This window comes from Oncorhynchus keta, chromosome 17 (assembly GCF_023373465.1).
Source record: "Oncorhynchus keta strain PuntledgeMale-10-30-2019 chromosome 17, Oket_V2, whole genome shotgun sequence".
NCBI classification, from domain to species: domain Eukaryota; kingdom Metazoa; phylum Chordata; class Actinopteri; order Salmoniformes; family Salmonidae; genus Oncorhynchus; species Oncorhynchus keta.
In genome coordinates this window covers 18164029-18185555 of record NC_068437.1, presented here as the reverse complement: position 1 = coordinate 18185555, position 21527 = coordinate 18164029, and the positions used below count along the sequence as shown (strand labels likewise).

At 40.2% G+C, this 21527-nt stretch overlaps 1 protein-coding gene across 3 annotated transcripts in view; it reads right to left on the bottom strand.

Moving 5' to 3' along the window:
* LOC118396119 (sodium/hydrogen exchanger 10-like) overlaps positions 1-21527 on the bottom strand; it is a 29843-nt gene continuing 8316 nt past the window's right edge. For all 3 annotated transcript variants that reach the window (XM_035790240.2, XM_035790241.2, XM_035790242.2), the window contains 26 exons: positions 21414-21514; positions 19445-19573; positions 19110-19275; positions 18908-19024; positions 18651-18812; positions 18436-18535; positions 18209-18349; positions 17925-18096; positions 17719-17800; positions 16848-17029; positions 16515-16655; positions 15958-16055; positions 8129-8248; positions 7809-8004; positions 7490-7684; positions 6670-6819; positions 6396-6447; positions 4402-4550; positions 4127-4252; positions 3912-4010; positions 2079-2231; positions 1507-1644; positions 1039-1227; positions 671-800; positions 381-421; positions 1-197 (listed from right to left, as the gene is read on the bottom strand). In XM_035790240.2, coding sequence (XP_035646133.1) covers positions 138-197; positions 381-421; positions 671-800; positions 1039-1227; positions 1507-1644; positions 2079-2231; positions 3912-4010; positions 4127-4252; positions 4402-4550; positions 6396-6447; positions 6670-6819; positions 7490-7684; positions 7809-8004; positions 8129-8248; positions 15958-16055; positions 16515-16655; positions 16848-17029; positions 17719-17800; positions 17925-18096; positions 18209-18349; positions 18436-18535; positions 18651-18812; positions 18908-19024; positions 19110-19275; positions 19445-19573; positions 21414-21514 — 3389 coding nt within the window. In that variant the 3' untranslated portion in view covers positions 1-137. The remainder of the gene's footprint in view (positions 198-380; positions 422-670; positions 801-1038; positions 1228-1506; positions 1645-2078; positions 2232-3911; positions 4011-4126; positions 4253-4401; positions 4551-6395; positions 6448-6669; positions 6820-7489; positions 7685-7808; positions 8005-8128; positions 8249-15957; positions 16056-16514; positions 16656-16847; positions 17030-17718; positions 17801-17924; positions 18097-18208; positions 18350-18435; positions 18536-18650; positions 18813-18907; positions 19025-19109; positions 19276-19444; positions 19574-21413; positions 21515-21527) is intronic.

Genomic DNA, 21527 nt, shown 5'->3' with positions numbered 1-21527 from the left:
TGAAATAAATATGTTTAATATTAAATCAGTATGATACATTTGAAAATATTTGCTTATATGAGTTTTACAGATTCAGGTTGCCTGGCAGGTTGTGTCTGGGCCTGTATGGCCAACAGTTGCACAGTCATACCCTATCATCACGTGGGCTTGTCAAGTGATGAACAACTTCTCTTTGAAGAACCCTCCTTAGACGTCACCTTCACAAAGAAAGACGGATGTTCCTCTCTGGGGCCACTATTTCATTTCATTAATGTGTTAAACATGATAAGGGGCGGCAGGGTAGCCTAGTGGTTAGAAACCCACTGTTTCTAAGCCGTCACTGACTTGCCTAGTTAAATAAAGGTCAAATAAATAAGATACAGTTCATTATATTAACTTACGCTTACTGTTCTCAGCAGCCCTGATCGATCATCTCTAGATGCTGCCGGGAGAGAAAGAGGAGAGTCCGATGTCAATTCACTTGCAATACTTGTAAAGCCAGCAGCGTTGGTCGTTGTACTTAAAATATCAATCAAGCCCATTTGAAATAATACTACTGAAGGGCTTGGTCATAATGTTAGTTTAGCATTCTGCCCATCTTACAAAGACGTGCATCATTCTAGGTTCAAAAGAGAGCAGGGACACCCCACGTAATCACCCTGAGGCTGACTGTAGTAAAGCCCTCATTCACCTCTCCTATGAGCTGCATGTCTCAGACAGGGAACACTGTCCTGTCTTGGAAGCTCTGAGACGGTCTGCTTCATTTCAGAATGCTCACTTGGCACAATCAACAGTTTGGTGGTGTTTGCTGTGCCCAGTACCTATACCGAGTTGAGTTAAAACAAAATAAGTTAACACTTTCTGCATCTGAATGAAGAGGTAAAAACAATAGAAAGACATACAATAGCGCAACTTATCTGAGGATGTCGGCCATTTTTAACATGACACTTGTTGCACTGATAATGTCTCCAGCAGGTGGCAGTATTTCCTAGTCAGTGAATGTCAAGTTGACTAGTGTAGCCACAGTATGAGAAGGTGACATCTGAGTTGTATAGTAACCTGGTGAGTAGTCCTGCTGATGAGAGCTGGGGCGTTGTAGGAGCACTGGGACGCGAGGTCATCACAACTCCCATAGATCACCACCACGTCCTCCATGGTGCCGTCGTACACGTCAAACTTCCTGTTCACCTCCACGTCTACCAGATAGGCCCGGGCCAGATGAGAACAAATCCTGTGGTAACTCCAGCCCTGTGAGGGAAAAGGATTTTGTTCAAATGATTTTGGAACTGTCTAACAAAACTGTCTGTTGTCCCATGGTTATACAGAATGCAAAGTAACGCAACTCACGCTCTCAATCTGTGCTGCGATTTATGGGCCATTTTCTTTGTTGTTTAACTTTATAGGAATGCTACAGTGGATGTGTAACTTGCAGAGTGTGAGACTCCCATTTATTTCAATGAAACCTGGGGTGTAAGCAGTTTGGATCTTTACTACATATTGCACCATAGAGCGCTAAGTTGGTAGTACCTGATAGATAATGTGCTCCATGAAAGTGCTGGTGCTGATTTTCACTGCCAGGGAGCGCCAGATCATATACTCCAGAGACGGGAACTCGGGGAAAACATCAAACGCCTCAAACAGGGATTCAATAGCAATGAAGCAGGTCTGGGGAGAAACCATGGACAAACAATCAGGAAAAATATAGACAGTGGAAAAAATGGCAGATAACAATTGTCTCCATGGTTACATGGAACAGTTGGAGAAGGGGCCTTATGGCTGGTTTATCAACCTCACAGTGACGTTTTTGCACACAATTATCTATGTCGTGAAAAATCACACCCTTGTCTGACATAGCTATTATCAGACAGAGGAGTGGATATTCAGTTACTTGGGCTTTCTCCAAAAAACCTGCATCAGATACAGGGCCATTCTGGAAAGAGCCTTGATAATATTGGCCACTTTGTTCATACTATTATTCTCCTTTACATTTGTACTGATCCAAACTTTGAGACTGAATAAGGTTCTCAAACACTTGTCTTCACTGACATACGTAGGCAATTTCATGCGAACAAAGTTTAGTAAATGAACTGTAAAGAGACCTGAGTGGCTGTCTCACAGGTGACCGTCATCTCCATAGACTGCTGGGTGAGACAGTTGAGTTCTCCCATGATGGCCCCGCAGCTCCTGTAGTCTGTCAGTCTGGTCTTCTCCTTGGGCCTCTTGCCTCCAAGGTTTGGGCTTCCTCCAGTCATCTGCGATACAGTACGGTTCAGAGATTCACATCCATACAGTATAAGGTTATGACCACAGAGCGTCAATCAGGTGATTTTGTGCTTGTTTGATGATTAGGGGAGCTTATGCTATAAGACCAGCATTTGATTTAAATTACCTCATAAAAAATACAAATAGCATCAACATAAGAGATCATTTCAAGGTACAGCTTCCATTTCAACAACCGGAAACCCTTCCATGTAAAGTATAATGTAAAGACATAAGCTGGGGATGTGTACATTTAATTACACCTCTTGAAGAAGATGCATCAACCAGCGTCATCAATGTGACCCAGGGAATAAGGATGGGAGCTCTGAGAAGAGGATACTGCAGTTTGTAAGTGTGACAGCTGGCCTCATAGGTAACAAAGCATTTGCTTTTATGCCCATCGTGCTGCTCCATGACTCACAGAGTCATAGAGCTTATTACACACTCCGTCTTCATACAATGTGAAAATGACCTGTGACGTTGGTAAGTTTAAACCATTCTAGGATGAGGAGATCAAACAAAAAAATGTAGCAAAAGACAATTTCTTAATACAGTAATTGCGGAAGTTCAGCTTTACAGCGTGATTGAAATGTAAAAGGCAATGTTCCCGCTTAGTCGTTTCAATCGGAAAATCCCCTTTAAATTTCTATCGCGGAATCTGTAGAGCTTCAGTGTTATAGATTGAATAGAGCCCTAAGTAACAAAGGGATGTTTGTGCTTTTAAAATTTTACGACCTTGCTAATTACAAAAATAATTTTGAATAAAATACTGTACAATTACAGCCCTCCTTCTACTACTTAGAGATTGTTGTTGCACTCAATATTTCTATTTGAGACTTCCCTTTCTAGTTTGTTTTCTACTATCCTTAATAAAGCTTCAACAAACAAAGTGTCCCTGAAGGTACTTTGGCTTACTGTATCTACCGAATGAGAAATTCGATATAAAGAAAATGTAGGAAACGTGTTCATCAATGTTTCTGAATATTGTTTAATATCAGGTCCTGAAACCAATGCCTTATACTGCATTAACAACATGAATGGGACTATGACTTAAAAAATATTAAAAAAGGCCAGTTTTGTATTCAGAGGCAAAGAAACAAGAATTGGTATAGAAAATGAGCTGATTTTGAACAACGGCGTAAGATCACAAGGTAAGTAAAGGTGTCTGTACAAAGAGAGCGCAATTATCTCCTGCCTTTCAAAATGACCCATAATTGCACTGTCACACTGTAATGTGTTGAAATAGCTTACATTGTGTTCCATTTTAAGGTGACCAAAATGACAAGTGATTAAGTGTAATTTACAAATATTAATAGCATTGACTGTGTACTTGATGTTGTGTTCTACAGATCTACAATGTGACGGAGTGAGGTAATTTGTTTGTGGTGAAGACTGGGAAAGAAACTACTGGTGAGTAGTAGGCAGATGAATATCAGCCAGTCATTATTTTGTTGGCTCTGAAAATAATGTGTCATGCCAAAGACATTCATTCCCAACTATTACATCTAGCAGTGATGTTTCAAGTTTGTGGTTTTTGTGTCTGATCATATTGCAAATGAAAACCGCTCGATACAAAAACGAGAATGCATTTTCAGAACAGTAACCCCTGATTAACACAACTTCAGCTCAGTAGTATGTTATCCCTTTTACTATTTGTGTGTATCAGTACATACCTTAACCAGGCCAGAGACAATCAAGTGTATTCCTTGAGGGTCATCATTTTCTTGTATGATGGTGTCTCCAAAGTCAAAGAAAAGAAGCTTGGCCACTGTCTGAAATAACACGATAAATAGAAGGAAAAAAATGGCATGAAAGAAACATTGGTATAATACAGAAAATAAAAACGATTGTCATTCTAAGGCAAGGGTCTGGGAGATGTGTGCTCTACCTTGATGAACTGAATCTGGGTGCTGTCTTTGTTCAGCCAAGGCAAATTCTGCAGAAGCTCCTCTGCTGTTGCTGCTGGGATTGTTGGTGGAAATTTGATCAATTTCTTCATTTTTATTTCAATCATCTGCCAAAGGGAAAAATGTAACATTCATTCATTTAATTTGTCAATAATAAACCTAACTCTCTGTATAGTCAGAGGTAACAATATATGTATATATTTGAGGAAATTCATTGGAGGCATTGTAAATGGCAGGAGAAGCAAACTGAAAGCACCTTCTCCAGCTTTGATGCTTCTATGTCATCTAAGAGCCCCCCGGACACGAGTGTATGGATGGCGTCTCTCTCACTGTTCAGCACGGCTCGTATGGCCTGTCTGGTCTTCACCGAGATGGCAATCTCAGGATGGTCTCTCTGCAGCAAGCCTGAGAAAATATCCCACACGGTGTCCTCAGTCACACTCCTGTCAGTTGTGAACTTAGCACACTGTGCGTAAGCTTGCCATCAAATAACAAAAAGAACCTGAGAAGCACTGAGGGCTACAGAATTCTATTTCACAAATAGAAAATCAAGCTGTTTTACATATACTTGTAGTGTGTAATCCTGCTTTGCGTCTGTGAAGACTCCCTAAGGTCACCACAGATCTGCTCTTTCTAAATGCTAATGAAAGGTGTTATATAGTTTTCAGAAAGAAGCATCAATCTCGTCCAGCAGGAGAGCATGCTGGGAATCTGAGAAAATGGCTCCATGAGGTATTATTACCAGTATCCTACTGAGCCCTTGTGTTCTCCCAGAACACATTTAGGTCCCCTACTTTGAGGAGTCACCTATGTCCTGTTTCTGTCTTTGATGGGGTACAATGGACTGGTAGTTACATCCCATACCTTTTCTCCGAAGCCCTGCTAGCTTCCCGATACCAGGGGCCCAATCATTAGTATTTCCTGATGTGTCCCATTTCCTTTGATGGTTGTATCTAAAAAAGATAGTTGCTCTAAAAGTACACAGACTTGATCCCCCAGCCTGCTCCCTTTTTCTCACTCTCAAGTAAGTTTGGTCAGAACTTAGGTACGTAGAATCACTACAAGCATGACCAGAACAGCTTCAACTATACATACGTTTAAATGATTGTACGTCTTTAAAGCATGATTGGCTAGCAGTGCATTTTCCTCCATTAACCAAGGTACACAATTAGAATATCACACATTCTAAACTGGGTAGTTCGAGCCCTGAATGCTGATTGGCTGACAGCCGTGGTATATCAGACGTATACCACGGGAATGAGAAGATGGAACAAGATGGATTTTGGCTGACATTCTGCACATTTTCTCATCGATGAAACATTTGATCTCAATAGTTTTCTGTTCCCAAAACGAGAATCTGTTATGAACAGAGTGGACTAAGTTTTGTAGACTTTCGCCTTTGCAATAGTTCGGGAAAAAAATCGCCATGGCATTGATGAATACTTGTTTCTGAATTGGCTTGATGGGCATTGTAGAGCGTGCATTATTTGCCGATAATGTACTGTAGAATTCAATGGCTGTAATTTATTCTTACATGTTCTATGTTTGAGCTGCTTTTGAAAACAAAAGTCAAATTGAAAACATTATCGGCATTGTTGAATTAGATTTTAATAATGGCAAGCTAGGACTGATGGGTGGTATGGTTAGCTAAACTAGCAGGTATGTTTGTTTACCACGGCAACTACTGTAGGTATCTAGTAAACTTGCTAGCTACTCTTGGATGTTGGAACACATTTCTACAGGAAAATGAACACATTTATATCGGCACATGTGTTACATTATAGCCATGGTATAAAAGGGATAATAAACTGGGGGCTCTATGCGTTCTCTGGAAAATAATGCACGTCAGTTCCACTCTGCTAGTGTATAGCGGAACACACTTTACACGTTGTTCATTATTTTCGATAGAACTGATAGCCAGCCCCTCGTTGGTTATCCCTTACTTACTATACCGGCCACTCAAGAGTATTAACATCAGTCAATTGAAGGATTCTGTCATTGTTTCATTGAATATTTTTTTAATCTATATCAATTTAGGGGAGGTTTAATGTAGGATACTTGACATGTAAATAGGACTGAAGGATTGCTGCTGTGAAAGATGTAGGTGAGTTAAAGCCAACTAACTATACTATATTTGTGATCTCACAGTGACCCTGGTTAAAGTGATGGCCGTTATTCAGCATGACTGATATACTGAAGACACAGTGTACATGCAGTAACATTGCTTGTCTGTCTCCCCTACTCTCTTACCAATCTCCCTGACAGCCTGCTGGCAGTTTCTCTCCAGTATTATTTTCAATTTCTGCAACACAAGATGTGGTGTGATGTACATGATCCCAACACATTATAGGGCTATGGAGTAATTATTATTTGGCTAGATACATCTCTGTGTTGCAAAAAAAACACAAAAAAAAGGGAGGTCCCTAAGATTTCTTTACTATGAGCGAACTAAACATGATATCATGTTGTGAAAAGATCAACATCTGTTGTTGTATACTGTATTGTAAATGTCATTTAAAAACACCTTAGATATGCTTTTGTCATCAGAGATATGGTCAATGATCTTGCTTATGTGCTCCTCTCCGATGACATAGCCTTTCCCGATGTCATACCCAAAGCTGAGCTGCTTATGGATCTGCCGGTTTATGATTTCTATGAGCTTGGGAATGATGATCTGAAACATATACATTCAACAATAGATTATTAAGATTCACAGCCTTGCTAAATGTAACTGGATAACCTTAAAAAATGGGCTGTAAAGCTATGTCAAATCTACACTGAGTGTACAAAATATTAGGAACACCTGCTCTTTCCATGACAAACTGGCCAGGTGAAACCAGCTGGAAGCTATGATCCCTTATTGATGTCACCTGTTAAATCCACTTCAACCAGTGTAGATGAATGGGAGGAGACAGGTTAAAGAAGGATTTTTAAGCCTTGAGACAATTGAGGCATGGATTGTGTATGTGTGCCATTCAGAGGGTGAATGGTCAAGACAATATTTAAGTGCCTTTGAACAGGGTATGGTAGTAGGTGCCAGGCGCACTGGTTTGTGTCAAGAACTGCAACGCTGCTAGGTTTTTCACGCTCAACACTTTACTGTGTGTATCAAGAATGGTCCACCACCCAAAGGACATCCAGCCAACTTGACACAACTGTGGGAACCATTGGAGTCAACATGGGCCAGCATCCCTGTGGAATTATTTGCCCTGACAAATTGAGGCTGTTCTTAGGGCAAAAGGGGGTGCAACTTAATATTAGGAAGGTGTTACTAATGTAAAAAATGTACACTCAGTGTATATCACTGATCATAGATTTTATGATCCCATCAAAGCATAGCATACCTTCACCAAACGAAGTGCCCTGGTAAGGCGGATCATTTTAGACACCTTCACAATTTTTATCATGTGAATATTGACAACATATGCTGTGGTTTCTAAATAATGGTCCAGGAATATGTCAACACAAGCCAAGACGATAATGAAGAGGTCAAACTGGTTCCAGTGATTGAAGATATAGGCCTTCCTCATGGCCAAAGCCTGTAGAACAAGAGGAAATGTGTCACAGAGGGTCTTAAAACCCAAATGTTTGACATTATGTGAGGGCATTGTGTATTAGATGATTTTTAGTTTACATGTATTTTTGTGTAGGCCTATGTCCTACCTTCAGTATAGCCTCCACAAGATAGCCGCTGAAGAAAATGTAGTTGATAATACTGAGTTCTAGGTTATGTTTGTCACTGATCGCTGGGATGAACTCCAGGATGATGGGGAAGATGTTGAGGACAATCAATGCGTAGATGAAATACTCAAAGGGGAGGCTGAAGACAACCTGGTAGCACCGCTTGAGCATCGCATTCCTGAAATACAACATATCGTTGCGTACATTATGTGTAATTAGAGCAGTTATACAACACCATTATTTCACTGAGTAACCTGGTGGTCTAAATTAATTTACAGTAAATTTCAGCTGTGCTTTCTTACCTTGATGGTTTAAGTTTATCAAGCTTGACATTGTACAGCCAGTCCTCTAGACTCCTCCGAAGAGACACAAAAAACCCTTTCAGCTCCCAGTATTTCTTGACATCCTGAACACTCATGAACCTAAACAAAGACAGAAACGTATGCATTGCTCTCCCAATTTTTGCAAACATATCTTCTCCTATACTTAAACAGTCCTCAATGTATATCATGTACCTGCATATGAACTCATATTTCCACTTTCTAAAAATAAACCACACATCGTAGCTACAGTGCATTCGGAAAGTATTCAGACCCCTTGACGTTTTCCATATTTTGTTACGTTACGTCCATTCTTAAGTGGATTAAATAAAAAATGGTCCTCATCAATCTACACACAATACCCCATAATGACAAAATGAAAAATAGTTTTTTATTTTATTTTAAATTTAAACTAAAATGATTAAAAATAAAAACAGAAATACCTCATTTACATAAGTATTCAGACCCTTTGCTATGAGACTCGAAACTCCACCAATCAGGTCTTTATGGAAGAGTGGCCAGACGGAGGCCACTCCTCAGTAAAAGGCACGACAGCCCACTTGGAGTTTGCCAAAAGGCACCTAAAGGACTCTCAGACTATGAGAAACAAGATTCTCTGGTCTGATGAAACCAAGATTGAACTCTTTGGCCTGAATGCAAAGCATCACGTCTGAAGGGAACCTGGCACCATCCCTACTGTGTAGCATGGTGGTGGCAGCATCATGCTGTGAGGATGATTTTCAGCGGCAGGGACTGGGAGACTAGACAGGTGACAAAAGTGACACTTTTTTCCCTCTTCACTGAAACATGCAAAAAAATCCCTGCTAGGGGGAAATGCAGGTTTTAACTGATTAAACAACAAATAATGTGATCTACATGATCAGTCTCTGTATGTAAAATAAAAAAGTGGTTAATGTGAACCTATCTCACAGCAAAAAATGTAAGGAAATCAATCCAATGTTATTTGTTGGCTAGACTGCAAATGACACTCAAGTCTTGAGAAAAAAACAATACACTAATATTGCAGTTAGCCATTACAGCCTTTATTATAGAATGCTTGTGACCACACACACATCTAAATATTGCACTTGGGGAAAAAAAAGAAAAAATATATAGAATGAAACAAACAGGCATTCTATTTTTGCTCTATCATAGTGGCCACTTTGTAAGGCTACAAAAATAACGTTCACTGAGTAAAAAATGTAATAATCCACCCTCACTCACACAAGTGTTACTGTCAAGTTCCACACAATAAAAGCAATATCTTTGGGCTACACTGCACGTTATTACATTGTTCACTTTCTGCCTGTGGACATCTGTTCTACAATGTTCCAGCAGAGCATGATATCCTTTGTTGGAATAATTGATCTCTTTCAGGCAGAGAGTACACCCGGCATACCCCTTTTATCCACTGTATTGAAAGAGGGAAAGTGTGTGGCATTTCTTTCACCTGTATTGGCATCCAGCATAAGCCAGGCCCAGCTCCAATTGATACCTGAATCCACTTGTTTAACCTCTATGGGATTGGAGTCCCCCCTGCGGGATGGTTGAGCTAACATATGCTAATCACATTAGCCTGAGGTTGTAAGTAACAAAAAAAACAAAAAATCCCAGGACATAGACATATCTGATATGGGCAGAAATCTTAAATTCTTGTTAATCTAACTGCACTGTCCAATTTACAGTAGCTATTACAGTGAAATAATATCATGCTATTGGTTGAGGAGAGTGCACAACTAATAAACCAATTAGGCACATTTGGGCAGTCTTGATACAACATTTTGAACAGATATGCAATGGTTCATTGGATCAGTCTAAAACGTTGCACATACACTGCTGCCATCTAGTGGCCAAACTCTAAATTGTGCCTGGGCTAGAATAAGACATTATGGCTGTTCTCTTGCATTTCAAAGATGGCAAAAAAAACACTAAAAAAACTGATTTTCTCTTTGTATTATCTTTTACCGGATCTAATGTGTTATATTCTCCTACTTTAATTTCACATTTCCACAAACTTCAAAATGTGTTTCCTTTCAAATGGTATCAAGAATATGCATATCCTTGCTTCAGCTCCTGAGCTACAGGCAGTTAGATTTGGGTATGACATTTTAGGCAAAAAAAAAATGTGAAAGGGTCGGCTCCTCCAGCAAGCAACGCCTCTTTTTTATGTAATTCTCTCACTCTGAAAATGAACCACATACTGTAGCGGGAAAACATGAGTTCAATGCTAACAATACACACTTTTTCCTTCACCTCAAACTTTCCAAATGCCAGTTGTTTTTCGGTTACAGCTCATGAAGTACACTTCATCACCTTCTCACCCCCGTCTCAGTGGTCAGGCGTCTCACCTACCACTTCGTTATCGTTCAGGGACGCACTACTGTAACTGGCAAACTGCCTTTGCACCCTACTGCTGTCTTTCCAGAGCGAGCGCTGATTCTGTAACTAGCAAACTGGTTGTCTTTTCTCTCTTCAGTCGCGTGCTGCATTCTGTTGTCATGTCAACGATTGGCTGAGCCTTGGATACAGCCAGTATTGCTCCAAACGCGCATCACTTGTTTGCTTACAAACGCGCATCACTCGTTTGTTTACAGCCAGTAGTACTCCAAGTGACCCTCCCCCCAAACTATTCTCATCGAATCCACACGATTCACGTAAGTCACCTATTTTGGATTCAAAACGGCGAATTTCGCTGAAAGGTGACTAGTTTGCATCCCTGATGAACAGAGCAAAGTACAGAGAGATCCTTGATGAAAACCTGCTCCAGAGCGCAACAAGACCTCAGACTGGGGCAAAGGTTCATCTTCCAACAGGACAACGACCTTAAGCACATAGCCAAGACAACGCAGGAGTGGCTTCGGGACAAGTCTGAATGTCCTTGAATGGCCCAGCCAGAGCCCGGACTTGAACCCAATCTAACATCTCTGGAGAGACCTGAAAGTAGCTGTACAGCGATGCTCCCCATCCAACCTCACAGAGCTTGAGAGGATCTGCAGAGAAGAATGGGAGAAACTCCTCAAAAACAGCTGTGCCAAGCTTGTAGCATCATACCCAAGAAGACTCAAGGCTGTAATCGCTGCCAAGGGTGCTTCAACAAAGTACTGAGTAAAGGGTCTGAAAGTTTAGGGAAATGTGATATTTAAGGTTTTAAATTCTTATAAATTTGAAGCAATTTCTGAAAAACCTGTTTTTGCTTTGTCATTATGGGGTAAAACAATGTAATATTGTAATAAAATTTTAGAATAAGGCTGTAACGTAACAAAATGTGAACAGTCAAGGTGTCTGAATACTTTCGGAATGCACTGCATACTCAAACTTAATGGTTAAATATATTTGCTTCGTATAAGTAAATATATATATATATACACACACGTTTGAACACACTTACTCATTCAAGGGTTTTCTTTATTTTTTACTATTTTCTACATTGTAGAATAATAGTGAAGACATCAAAACTATGAAATAACATATGGAATCATGTAGTAACCAAAAGAGTGTTAATCAAATCAAAATATATTTTATATTTGAGATTCTTCAAAGTAGCCACACTTGACAGCTTTGCACACTCTTGGCATTCTCTCAACCAGCTTCATGAGGTAGTCACCTGGAATGTATTTCAATTAACAGGTGTGCCTTGTTAAAAGTCAATTTGTGGAATTTCTTTCCTTCTTAATGTGTTTGAGCCAATCAGTTGTGTTGTGACAAGGTAGGGGTGGTATACAGAAGATAGCACTATTTGGTAAAAGGGGCGGCAGGGTAGCCTAGTGGTTAGAGCGTTGGACTAGTAACCGGAAGGTTGCGAGTTCAAAACCCCCGAGCTGACAAGGTACAAATCTGTCGTTCTGCCCCTGAACAGGCAGTTAACCCACTGTTCCCAGGCCGTCATTGAAAATAAGAATGTGTTCTTAACTGACTTGCCTGGTTAAATAAAGGTAAAATAAAATAAAAAGACCAAGTCCATATTATGGCAAGAACAGCTCAAATAAGCAAAGAGAAATGACAGTCCATCATTACTTTAAGGTCAGTCAATGCGGAACATTTCAAGACCTTTTAAAGTTTCTTCAAGTGCAGTCGCAAAAACCATCAAGCGCTATGATGAAACTGGCTCTCATGACGACCGCCACAGGAATGGATGACCCAGAGTTACCTCTGCTGCAGAGGATAAGTTCATTAGAGTTACCAGCTTCAGAAATTGTAGACCAAATAAATGCTTCACAGAGTTCAAGTAACAGACACATCTCAACTGTTCAGAGGAGACTGTGTGAATCAGGCCTTTTTCTGCAAAGAAACCACTACTAAAGGACACAAATAATAAGAAGAGACTTGCTTGGGCCAAGAAACACGAGCAATGGACATTGGAAATTTGTGAGACGCTGTGTGGGTAAATGGATGATCTCCACATGTGTATTTCCCACCGTAAAGCATGGAGGTGGAGGTGTTATGGTGTGGGGGTGCTTTGCTGGTGACACTGTCTGTGATTTATTTAGAATTCAAGGCACACTTAACCAGCATGGCTACCACAGCATTCTTTAGCGATACACCATCCCATCTGGTTTGGGCTAAGTGGGAGCATCACTTGTTTTTCAACAGGACAATGACCCAACACACCTCCAGGCTGTGTAAGGGCTATTTTACCAAGAAGGAGAATGATGGAGTGCTGCATCAGAAGACCTGGCCTCCACAAATATCAAATACCCGACCTCAACCAAATTGAGATGGTTTGGGATGGGTCGGACCACAGAGTGAAGGAAAAGCAGCCAACAAGTGCTCAGCATATGTGGGAACTCCTTCAAGACTGTTGGAAAAGCATTCCAGATGAAGCTGGTTGAGAGAATGCCAAGAGTGTGCAAAGCTGTTATCAAGACGAAGGGTGGCTATTTGAAGAATCTCAAATATAAATACAGTGCCTTGCGAAAGTATTCGGCCCCCTTGAACTTTGCGACCTTTTGCCACATTTCAGGCTTCAAACATAAAGATATAAACCTGTATTTTTTTGTGAAGAATCAACAACAAGTGGGACACAATCATGAAGTGGAACGACATTTATTGGATATTTCAAACTTTTTTAACAAATCAAACACTGAAAAATTGGGCGTGGAAAATTATTCAGCCCCTTTACTTTCAGTGCAGCAAACTCTCTCCAGAAGTTCAGTGAGGATCTCTGAATGATCCAATGTTGACCTAAATGACTAAGGATGATAAATACAATCCACCTGTGTGTAATCAAGTCTCCGTATAAATGCACCTGCACTGTGATAGTCTCAGAGGTCCGTTAAAAGCGCAGAGAGCATCATGAAGAACAAGGAACACACCAGGCAGGTCCGAGATACTGTTGTGAAGAAGTTTAAAGCCGGATTTGGATACAAAAAGATTTCCCAAGCTTTAAACATCCCAAGGAGCACTGTGCAAGCGATAATATTGAAATGGAAGGAGTATCAGACCACTGCAAATCTACCAAGACCTGGCCGTCCCTCTAAACTTTCAGCTCATACAAGGAGAAGACTGATCAGAGATGCAGCCAAGAGGCCCATGATCACTCTGGATGAACTGCAGAGATCTACAGCTGAGGTGGGAGACTCTGTCCATAGGACAACAATCAGTCGTATATTGCACAAATCTGGCCTTTATGGAAGAGTGGCAAGAAGAAAGCCATTTCTTAAAGATATCCATAAAAAGTGTTGTTTAAAGTTTGCCACAAGCCACCTGGGAGACACACCAAACATGTGGAAGAAGGTGCTCTGGTCAGATGAAACCAAAATTGAACTTTTTGGCAACAATGCAAAACGTTATGTTTGGCGTAAAAGCAACACAGCTCATCACCCTGAACACACCATCCCCACTGTCAAACATGGGGGTGGCAGCATCATGGTTTGGGCCTGCTTTTCTTCAGCAGGGACAGGGAAGATGGTTAAAATTGATGGGAAGATGGATGGAGCCAAATACAGGACCATTCTGGAAGAAAACCTGATGGAGTCTGCAAAAGACCTGAGACTGGGATGGAGATTTGTCTTCCAACAAGACAATGATCCAAAACATAAAGCAAAATCTACAATGGAATGGTTCAAAAATAAACATATCCAGGTGTTAGAATGGCCAAGTCAAAGTCCAGACCTGAATCCAATCGAGAATCTGTGGAAAGAACTGAAAACTGCTGTTCACAAATGCTCTCCATCCAACCTCACTGAGCTCGAGCTGTTTTGCAAGGAGGAATGGGAAAACATTTCAGTCTCTCGATGTGCAAAACTGATAGAGACATACCCCAAGCTTCCAGCTGTAATCACAGCAAAAGGTGGCGCTACAAAGTATTAACTTAAGGGGGCTGAATAATTTTGCACGCCCAATTTTTCAGTTTTTGATTTGTTAAAAAAGTTTGAAATATCCAATAAATGTCGTTCCACTTCATGATTGTGTCCCACTTGTTGTTGATTCTTCACAAAAAAATACAGTTTTATATCTTTATGTTTGAAGCCTGAAATGTGGCAAAAGGTCGCAAAGTTCAAGGGGGCCGAATACTTTCGCAAGGCACTGTATATTGGTCTTTTTTAAACTCTTTTTTGGTTACTACATGATTCCAGATGTGTTCCACATCATAGTTCTGATGTCTTCAATATTATTCTACAATGTAGAAAATAGTAAAAATAACAAAAAACCCTTGAATGAGTAGGTGTTCTAAAACTTTTGACCGGTAATGTCAATACTTTTATTTTCTGCACTTTGAGAATCTTGTATAATGAAAATCGCTTTACAAATGGAATAAATTATTATATGTTTTTCAGCATCAGACCTGCCTAATTCTCACTCGAAACAATTTGGTGTTTAATAAACTAAATTACACATTCTCGTAACATTTGACTCCAAAGTGATCTGTACTTGCAATTTCTAACGTTAGTCTAGTTAGCTAACAATTCACATTTAGATATGATAATTTATCAAAAAGTAGTTTGGAAGTAACTAACATTACTATGTTAGTGAACTAGCTGGCTACTTTTCAAAGTTACTTTAGTTCGCTAGCTAAGTAAACTAATGTTACCAATATGTATCTTAATGGTAACTTTATCGCAGTCAAAGATGATCTATTATAGGCGAGAGGAGGCGAGATCAGGTGGGACCATTCTAGCCAATGAAAAGGCAGATACGTGTGTGAACAACAGGCACAACTAAGTCATATTTCTCAAAGTTGAGGGAATGTCACGTGCATCCACTTATAGCAGTACGTTATTTGTAACAGCATAAACATTACGAAACGTCAATTCGATCAAATAAGCCTCATGTTATTCGACACTCTCATAGACCTCCATACAAAAAAAACCACTTGGTCTGCTTATCTCATGTGAACAGATTTTGGCCATTTTTATTGATTTATGTTTTAATTCTAAAAACCCGTTTGGGCTTTGTCATTATGGGGTATTGTGTGTAGATTGATGAGGGGGAAAAAAATATTTAATCCACTTTAGAATAAGGCTGTAACGTAATAAAATGTGGAAAAAGTCAATGGGTCTGAATACTTACCAAATGCACTGTATATTACTTGGCCTATTAACATTGCCATAGGCCAATAAACCTCTAGGACAATAATAGAATCATAACCCAGAGAGATGTCAAATATTTAAGGGGTGCTTAATCTAAGTACATAATAAGGTGCAATTACTGAGGTTAGAGTCTTCCAAGTGGTGCCCCCTTTTCCAAAGGGTGCCACACACTTACACAATGACTATGAAAACAATGGAAGATGCTCATCATAAACACAAAGACCGGACTGAACCAAGTGGTCCTATATCTTTTTGAGTGAGGTCAACGAGAGCAGCACTTACTTTCCCTTGTGGTCTGTCATGTTCTCAGCTGTATTGATCAGAGTCCTGGCTGCCTCTCGGTTCAGCATTCCAGCGCTGTACTGCTTCCAGTAGCTTGTCTGGTAGGAAACCAACATCAGTTTCCAGTTTAAGCACCATTCATTCTGGACTCTTAATGATTCATCGGTCAACTTCATGCTAAACCCATTACATTCACCAAAGTCAATAGTTCTTTCCCTGTGGGCTAAAAAGTTAATTATATTCTTATGGGTCATCCTAACCAAATTGTAGAAGTGTATCAACAAGGCTACAACTAAGTGAGGAAAAGCAGAGGTACAAGCTGTGATTAAAGAAACAAAAACCATTTCTAACGTAATATCCTATCGAACGACCACATTGATTTTACATATTTGAAAAGAACAGAACATTCGACCTCATCCTCTTTTTAGGTGAGCATTGCTTCCATGTGTTGTACATTGAACAGGCTGAATGAGCGATTAGGCCCCATCTCTGTACGCAAGGTCAGGGTGACTATGATGAACATTGTGGTCAGTAGGATCCAGTGGAGTGAACCATACCTTCTGAGCCTTCAGGATGCGCATGCGAGCCTCCTCCATCATGTCCTCCAGCTCCTGTGGTGATGGTGTATAGGGAATGTCCCTATCACAGTCTGGGCACTTAGTCATCCTGGCTGTGGGAGAGAACTCTTCAATGCTAACCTGGAAGAAAGGGCACAGGCAAAGACATATATTTTCACTCATATGTCAAAGTAGGAGTAAAATATAGATATACTGATTTGGGTGTTTACACTGTAACACAGTGCCAAATGACTACAGATGATATGCATGTCGTCTTTGTTTCAAATCGGTTACTTCTTCGTGTTAAAGAAAACAGAAAGAGACACACAATACCTTTTCATTGGGTGTTTTATAGGGGTCCTCTATGAGGACTCTCTGCTCTGCCATTTCCCAGTTAGCATCTGCTAAAAACCTGTCAATCTTCAACAAACTGAAAGTGTTCTGCGAGCTCTCCCGCACCCGCTGCACCGCACTATACATGGCCATGCGCCTGGGTACAGACACATCATACAGGCCTGGGAACACAAGATACATTATATAGGCCTGGGCACAGACACATCATACAGGCCTGGGAACACAAGAGACATTATATAGGCCTGGGCACAGACACATCATACAGGCCTGGGAACACAAGAGACATTATATAGGCCTGGGCACAGACACATCATACAGGCCTGGGAACACAAGATACATTATATAGGCCTGGGCACAGACACATCATACAGGCCTGGGAACACAAGATACATTATATAGGCCTGGGCACAGACACATCATACAGGCCTGGGAACACAAGATACATTATATAGGCCTGGGCACAGACACATCATACAGGCCTGGCAACACAAGAGACATTATATAGGCCTGGGCACAGACACATCATACAGGCCTGGGAACACAAGATACATTATATAGGCCTGGGCACAGACACATCATACAGGCCTGGGAACACAAGAGACATTATATAGGCCTGGGCACAGACACATAATACAGGCCTGGGAACACAAGATGCATTGTCAGAGAGAGACAACCTCTTGCTGCCTAGGTGCTCCTAAGTGCAGTTTAGTTGGCCTCGCAAACATGGTTCTTTGGACAAAGCCTACGAGGAAAATGAATGGTGTTTTTGGATGTTTTTTTTGGCCGAACCAGATTTGAGAGGACTACAAGCTGTCAAGGAAGAGAAACTACTTGACACAGTATACCTCACCTAATAGTCTAAGGAACCAAGTCATCGATGATGCATTGATAAGAAGTGTTAGGACCACCATTCCAGAAGACAGGACCAAAATCTGTAACAGAGATGATATTCAACTGTCAAGATTGCAATTACATTAACCGGGGCCATAAGACACTGCTATCATCATGGTAGCCTGCTAAAGGGGTAGAAAGTAGCAAATACAAAAAAATCCCTACCTTTTCTCTCACTTGCTCTTCATCTAAATCATCTGACTGAAAAGCCATGAGTGTAAGACTTAGACAAAAGGCCCCTTTGGTCCCGCCCCAGACACAGACTGCTGCCCACCGCCAGCTGAAGCCATAGCCAGTGCGTACCAGAAAGGGTGACAGTGCAATAACAGTCACAAGTCTGTAATAGAGAAAGAAGAGTCCCAAACCAAACTGATACATAACATTAGCACATGGTAGAAAAACTGGTTAAATGCCTGATGTAAACTCATTAAAACAGTGATGTTCTTTACCTTATGATGTACATAGCAAAGTAGAGCACTACAATGTTGAAAAAATCGTTGACTCCCACGTGTTGAAATGCTCTGGCTACCACAATACCAACAATGAAGAAAATTAAGGTGTTGGCCAAATAGGTCAGCATCTCCCAGAACCTATAGAAAAATTTGAATCTTGTCTTTAGAAACTATTTTAAATTCAGAAAACACCACAGAAAGTGGATTTAATTATCTAGACTCACCGTAAAAGAAACACTTCAATTTCCGGGCTGAAGTTGACAGTGTCCAAGAGAAGCCCCATAATGAGGACAGCTATGACCCCAGACATGCCTAGCCATTCAGCTAAATGACATGAAAATGTTCATTAAACTAATTATATTTATTTAAGATACATTTCTTGCTATTGAACAAACAAAATTACGTCATTTCTAAAAGGACGTAACAAAAACTCCCGTACCGAAGTAAAATGTGATGTACGTCATTGCCAGGCTGATGGTTATTTCAATCAGTCCATCGTTGAAGATGTAGGACAGCCAAAACATAATGATTTTAGACATGATGAACCCTAACAGAGGGCTCCCGAAGACTTTCAATATCAGCTTGATGGTGAAAGTTGTTGCTGTGGGATGAAAACATTCACATGATTACAGAATATTCCTTCTTTGAACCCCAAAATAGATACAACTGTAATTTCACAGATACTGTACATTGTACCTTCAAAATGACTAAGATCAGTGGCAAGGTCTTTGAATGCATCAAATGTAATGATAGAGGCGCCATCACTGAACAATGACTCTCCCTCTATCAGAAGTATGAGGGGTTTGGCTGTTCCTGTAGAGAGGGACATAGTGAGTTCCTACCAGTACAGTTGATATCATTAAATTTCATTTTTCTGCAGAAAGATGTGTATTCTTACCGAGACTGCGTAACAAAGCCGTTGATATGAAAGGGTCAATGGTGCTTACAATGGCTCCAAACATCATGCCAACATACCAGTCCCAGTTGTAAGCATACACTTTCACAACTAGCAATGCAATCATAGAAGAACTGAGCAAAAATCCAGGTATTGCCAGCAGTAGTACCTGTTTAACACAAAGTTTAAATAATCTGTTTATGTTATTTCTTTAGTCATTTCTAGTGACGTATTTTAGTGTTGTTAACTTATGTTTCTTTTAAACACCATAAGGCAATTCACAAAATGAATTGTATTGCAACCTGTTCATAATAACAACAGTGCAGGGAAGACCTCACCTGTATTAAAGATTTCCAAAAGATGTGGGATTCAATTTCGAAGGCACTACTGAATATCAACACGGGCATAAACGTGTGAATCAACAGTTTGGGGCTGATGTGTGCAATCTCCTTTGTGTAATAACTGACCTGGACAGCAATAAAAATCCATATCAGCAAAGGTATCATAATTCTGATTCTGATCATATGGCCTATGATTAACATCAGAATTTTGGGTTGTAAGCCAGACTATAGAGGCAGAACATAAAAAATAATAAAACACAACTTTACACAACAGTATATTTTAGACTTTTAGATATTAAATCATTGGATAAATATGATACAATTGAAGTCAGAAGTTTACATACACTTAGGTTGGAGTCATTAGAACTTGTTTTTCAACCACTCCACAAATTTCTTGTTAACAAACTATAATTTTGGCAAGTCGGTTAGGACATCCACTTTGTGCATGACACAAGTAATTTTTCTAACAATTGCTTACAGACAGATTATTTCACTTATAATTCACTGTATCACAATTCCAGTGGGTCAGAAGTTTACATACACTAAGATGACTGCCTTTAAACAGCTTGGAAAATTCCAAAAAATGATGTCATGGCTTTAGAAGCTTCTGATAGGCTAATTGACATCATTTGAGTCAGTTGGAGGTGTACCTGTGGATGTATTTCAAGGCCTACCTTCAAACTCAGTGCCTCTATGCTTGACATTATGGGAAAATCTAAAGAAATCAGCCAAACAATTGTAGACCTCCACAAGTCTGGTTCATCCTTGGGAGCAATTTCCAAATGACTGAAGGTACCGTACCACGTTCATCTGTACAAACAATAGTACGCAAGTATAAACACCATGGGACCACACAGCCATCATACCACTCAGGAAGGAGACACGTTCTGTCTCCTGGAGATGAAAGTACTTTGGTATGAAAAGTGAAAATCAATCCCAGAACAACAGCAAAGGACCTTGTTAAGATGCTGGAGGAAACCGGTACAAAAGTATCTATATCTACAGTAAAACGAGTCCTATATCGACATAACCTGAAAGGCCGCTCAGCAAGGAAGAAGCCACTGCTCCAAAACCACCATAAAAAAGCCAAACTACAGTTTGCAACTGCCCATGGGGACAAAGATCAGACTTTTTGAAGAAATGTCCTCTGGTCTGATGAAACAAAAATAGAACTGTTTGGCCATGAAGACCATCGTTATGTTTGGGGGAAAAAGGGGGATGCTTGCAAGCCGAAGAACACCATCCCAACTGTGAAGCAAGGGGGTAGCAGCATCATGTTGTGGGGGTGCTTTGCTGCAGGAGGGACTGGTGCACTTCACAAAATAGATGGCATCATTAGCAAGGAACATTATGTGGATATATTGAAGCAACATCTCAAGACATCAGTCAGTAAGTTAAAGCTTGTTCGCAAATGGGTCTTCCAAATGGACAATGACCGCAAGCATACTTCCAAAGTTGTGTTAAAATGGCTTAAGGACAACAACGTCAAGGTATTGGAGTGGCTATCACAAAGCCCTGACCTCAATCCTATAAAACATTTGTTGGCAGAAGTGAAAAAGTGTGTGAAAGCAAGGAGGCCTACAAACCTGACTCAGTTACACCAGCTCTGTCAAGAGGAATGGGCCAAAATTCACCCAAGTTATTGTGGGAAGCTTGTGGAATGCTACCCGAAATGTTTGACCCAAGTTAAACAATTTAAAGGCAATGCTACCAAATACTAATTGAGTGTATGTAAACTTCTGACCCACTGGGAATGTGATGAAATAAATAAAAGCTAAAATAAATCATTCTCTCTGCTATTATTCTGACATTTCACATTCTTAAAATAAAGTGGTGATCCTAACTGACCTAAGACAGGGATTTTTTACTAAGATTAAATGTCAGGAATTGTGAAAAACATACACCTTAGCCAAATGTATTTGGCTAAGGTTTATGTAAACTTCCAAGTTCAAATGTATGTCCATACCTCTGGATACTGGAAACTGAGTGTTCCTAGTAACATCCCACAAAGGGCTAATAGTACAGTATATGGCAGCTTCAGAGTCTGCAAGAGGGTTCTGACAACAGCTGTAGAAACCAG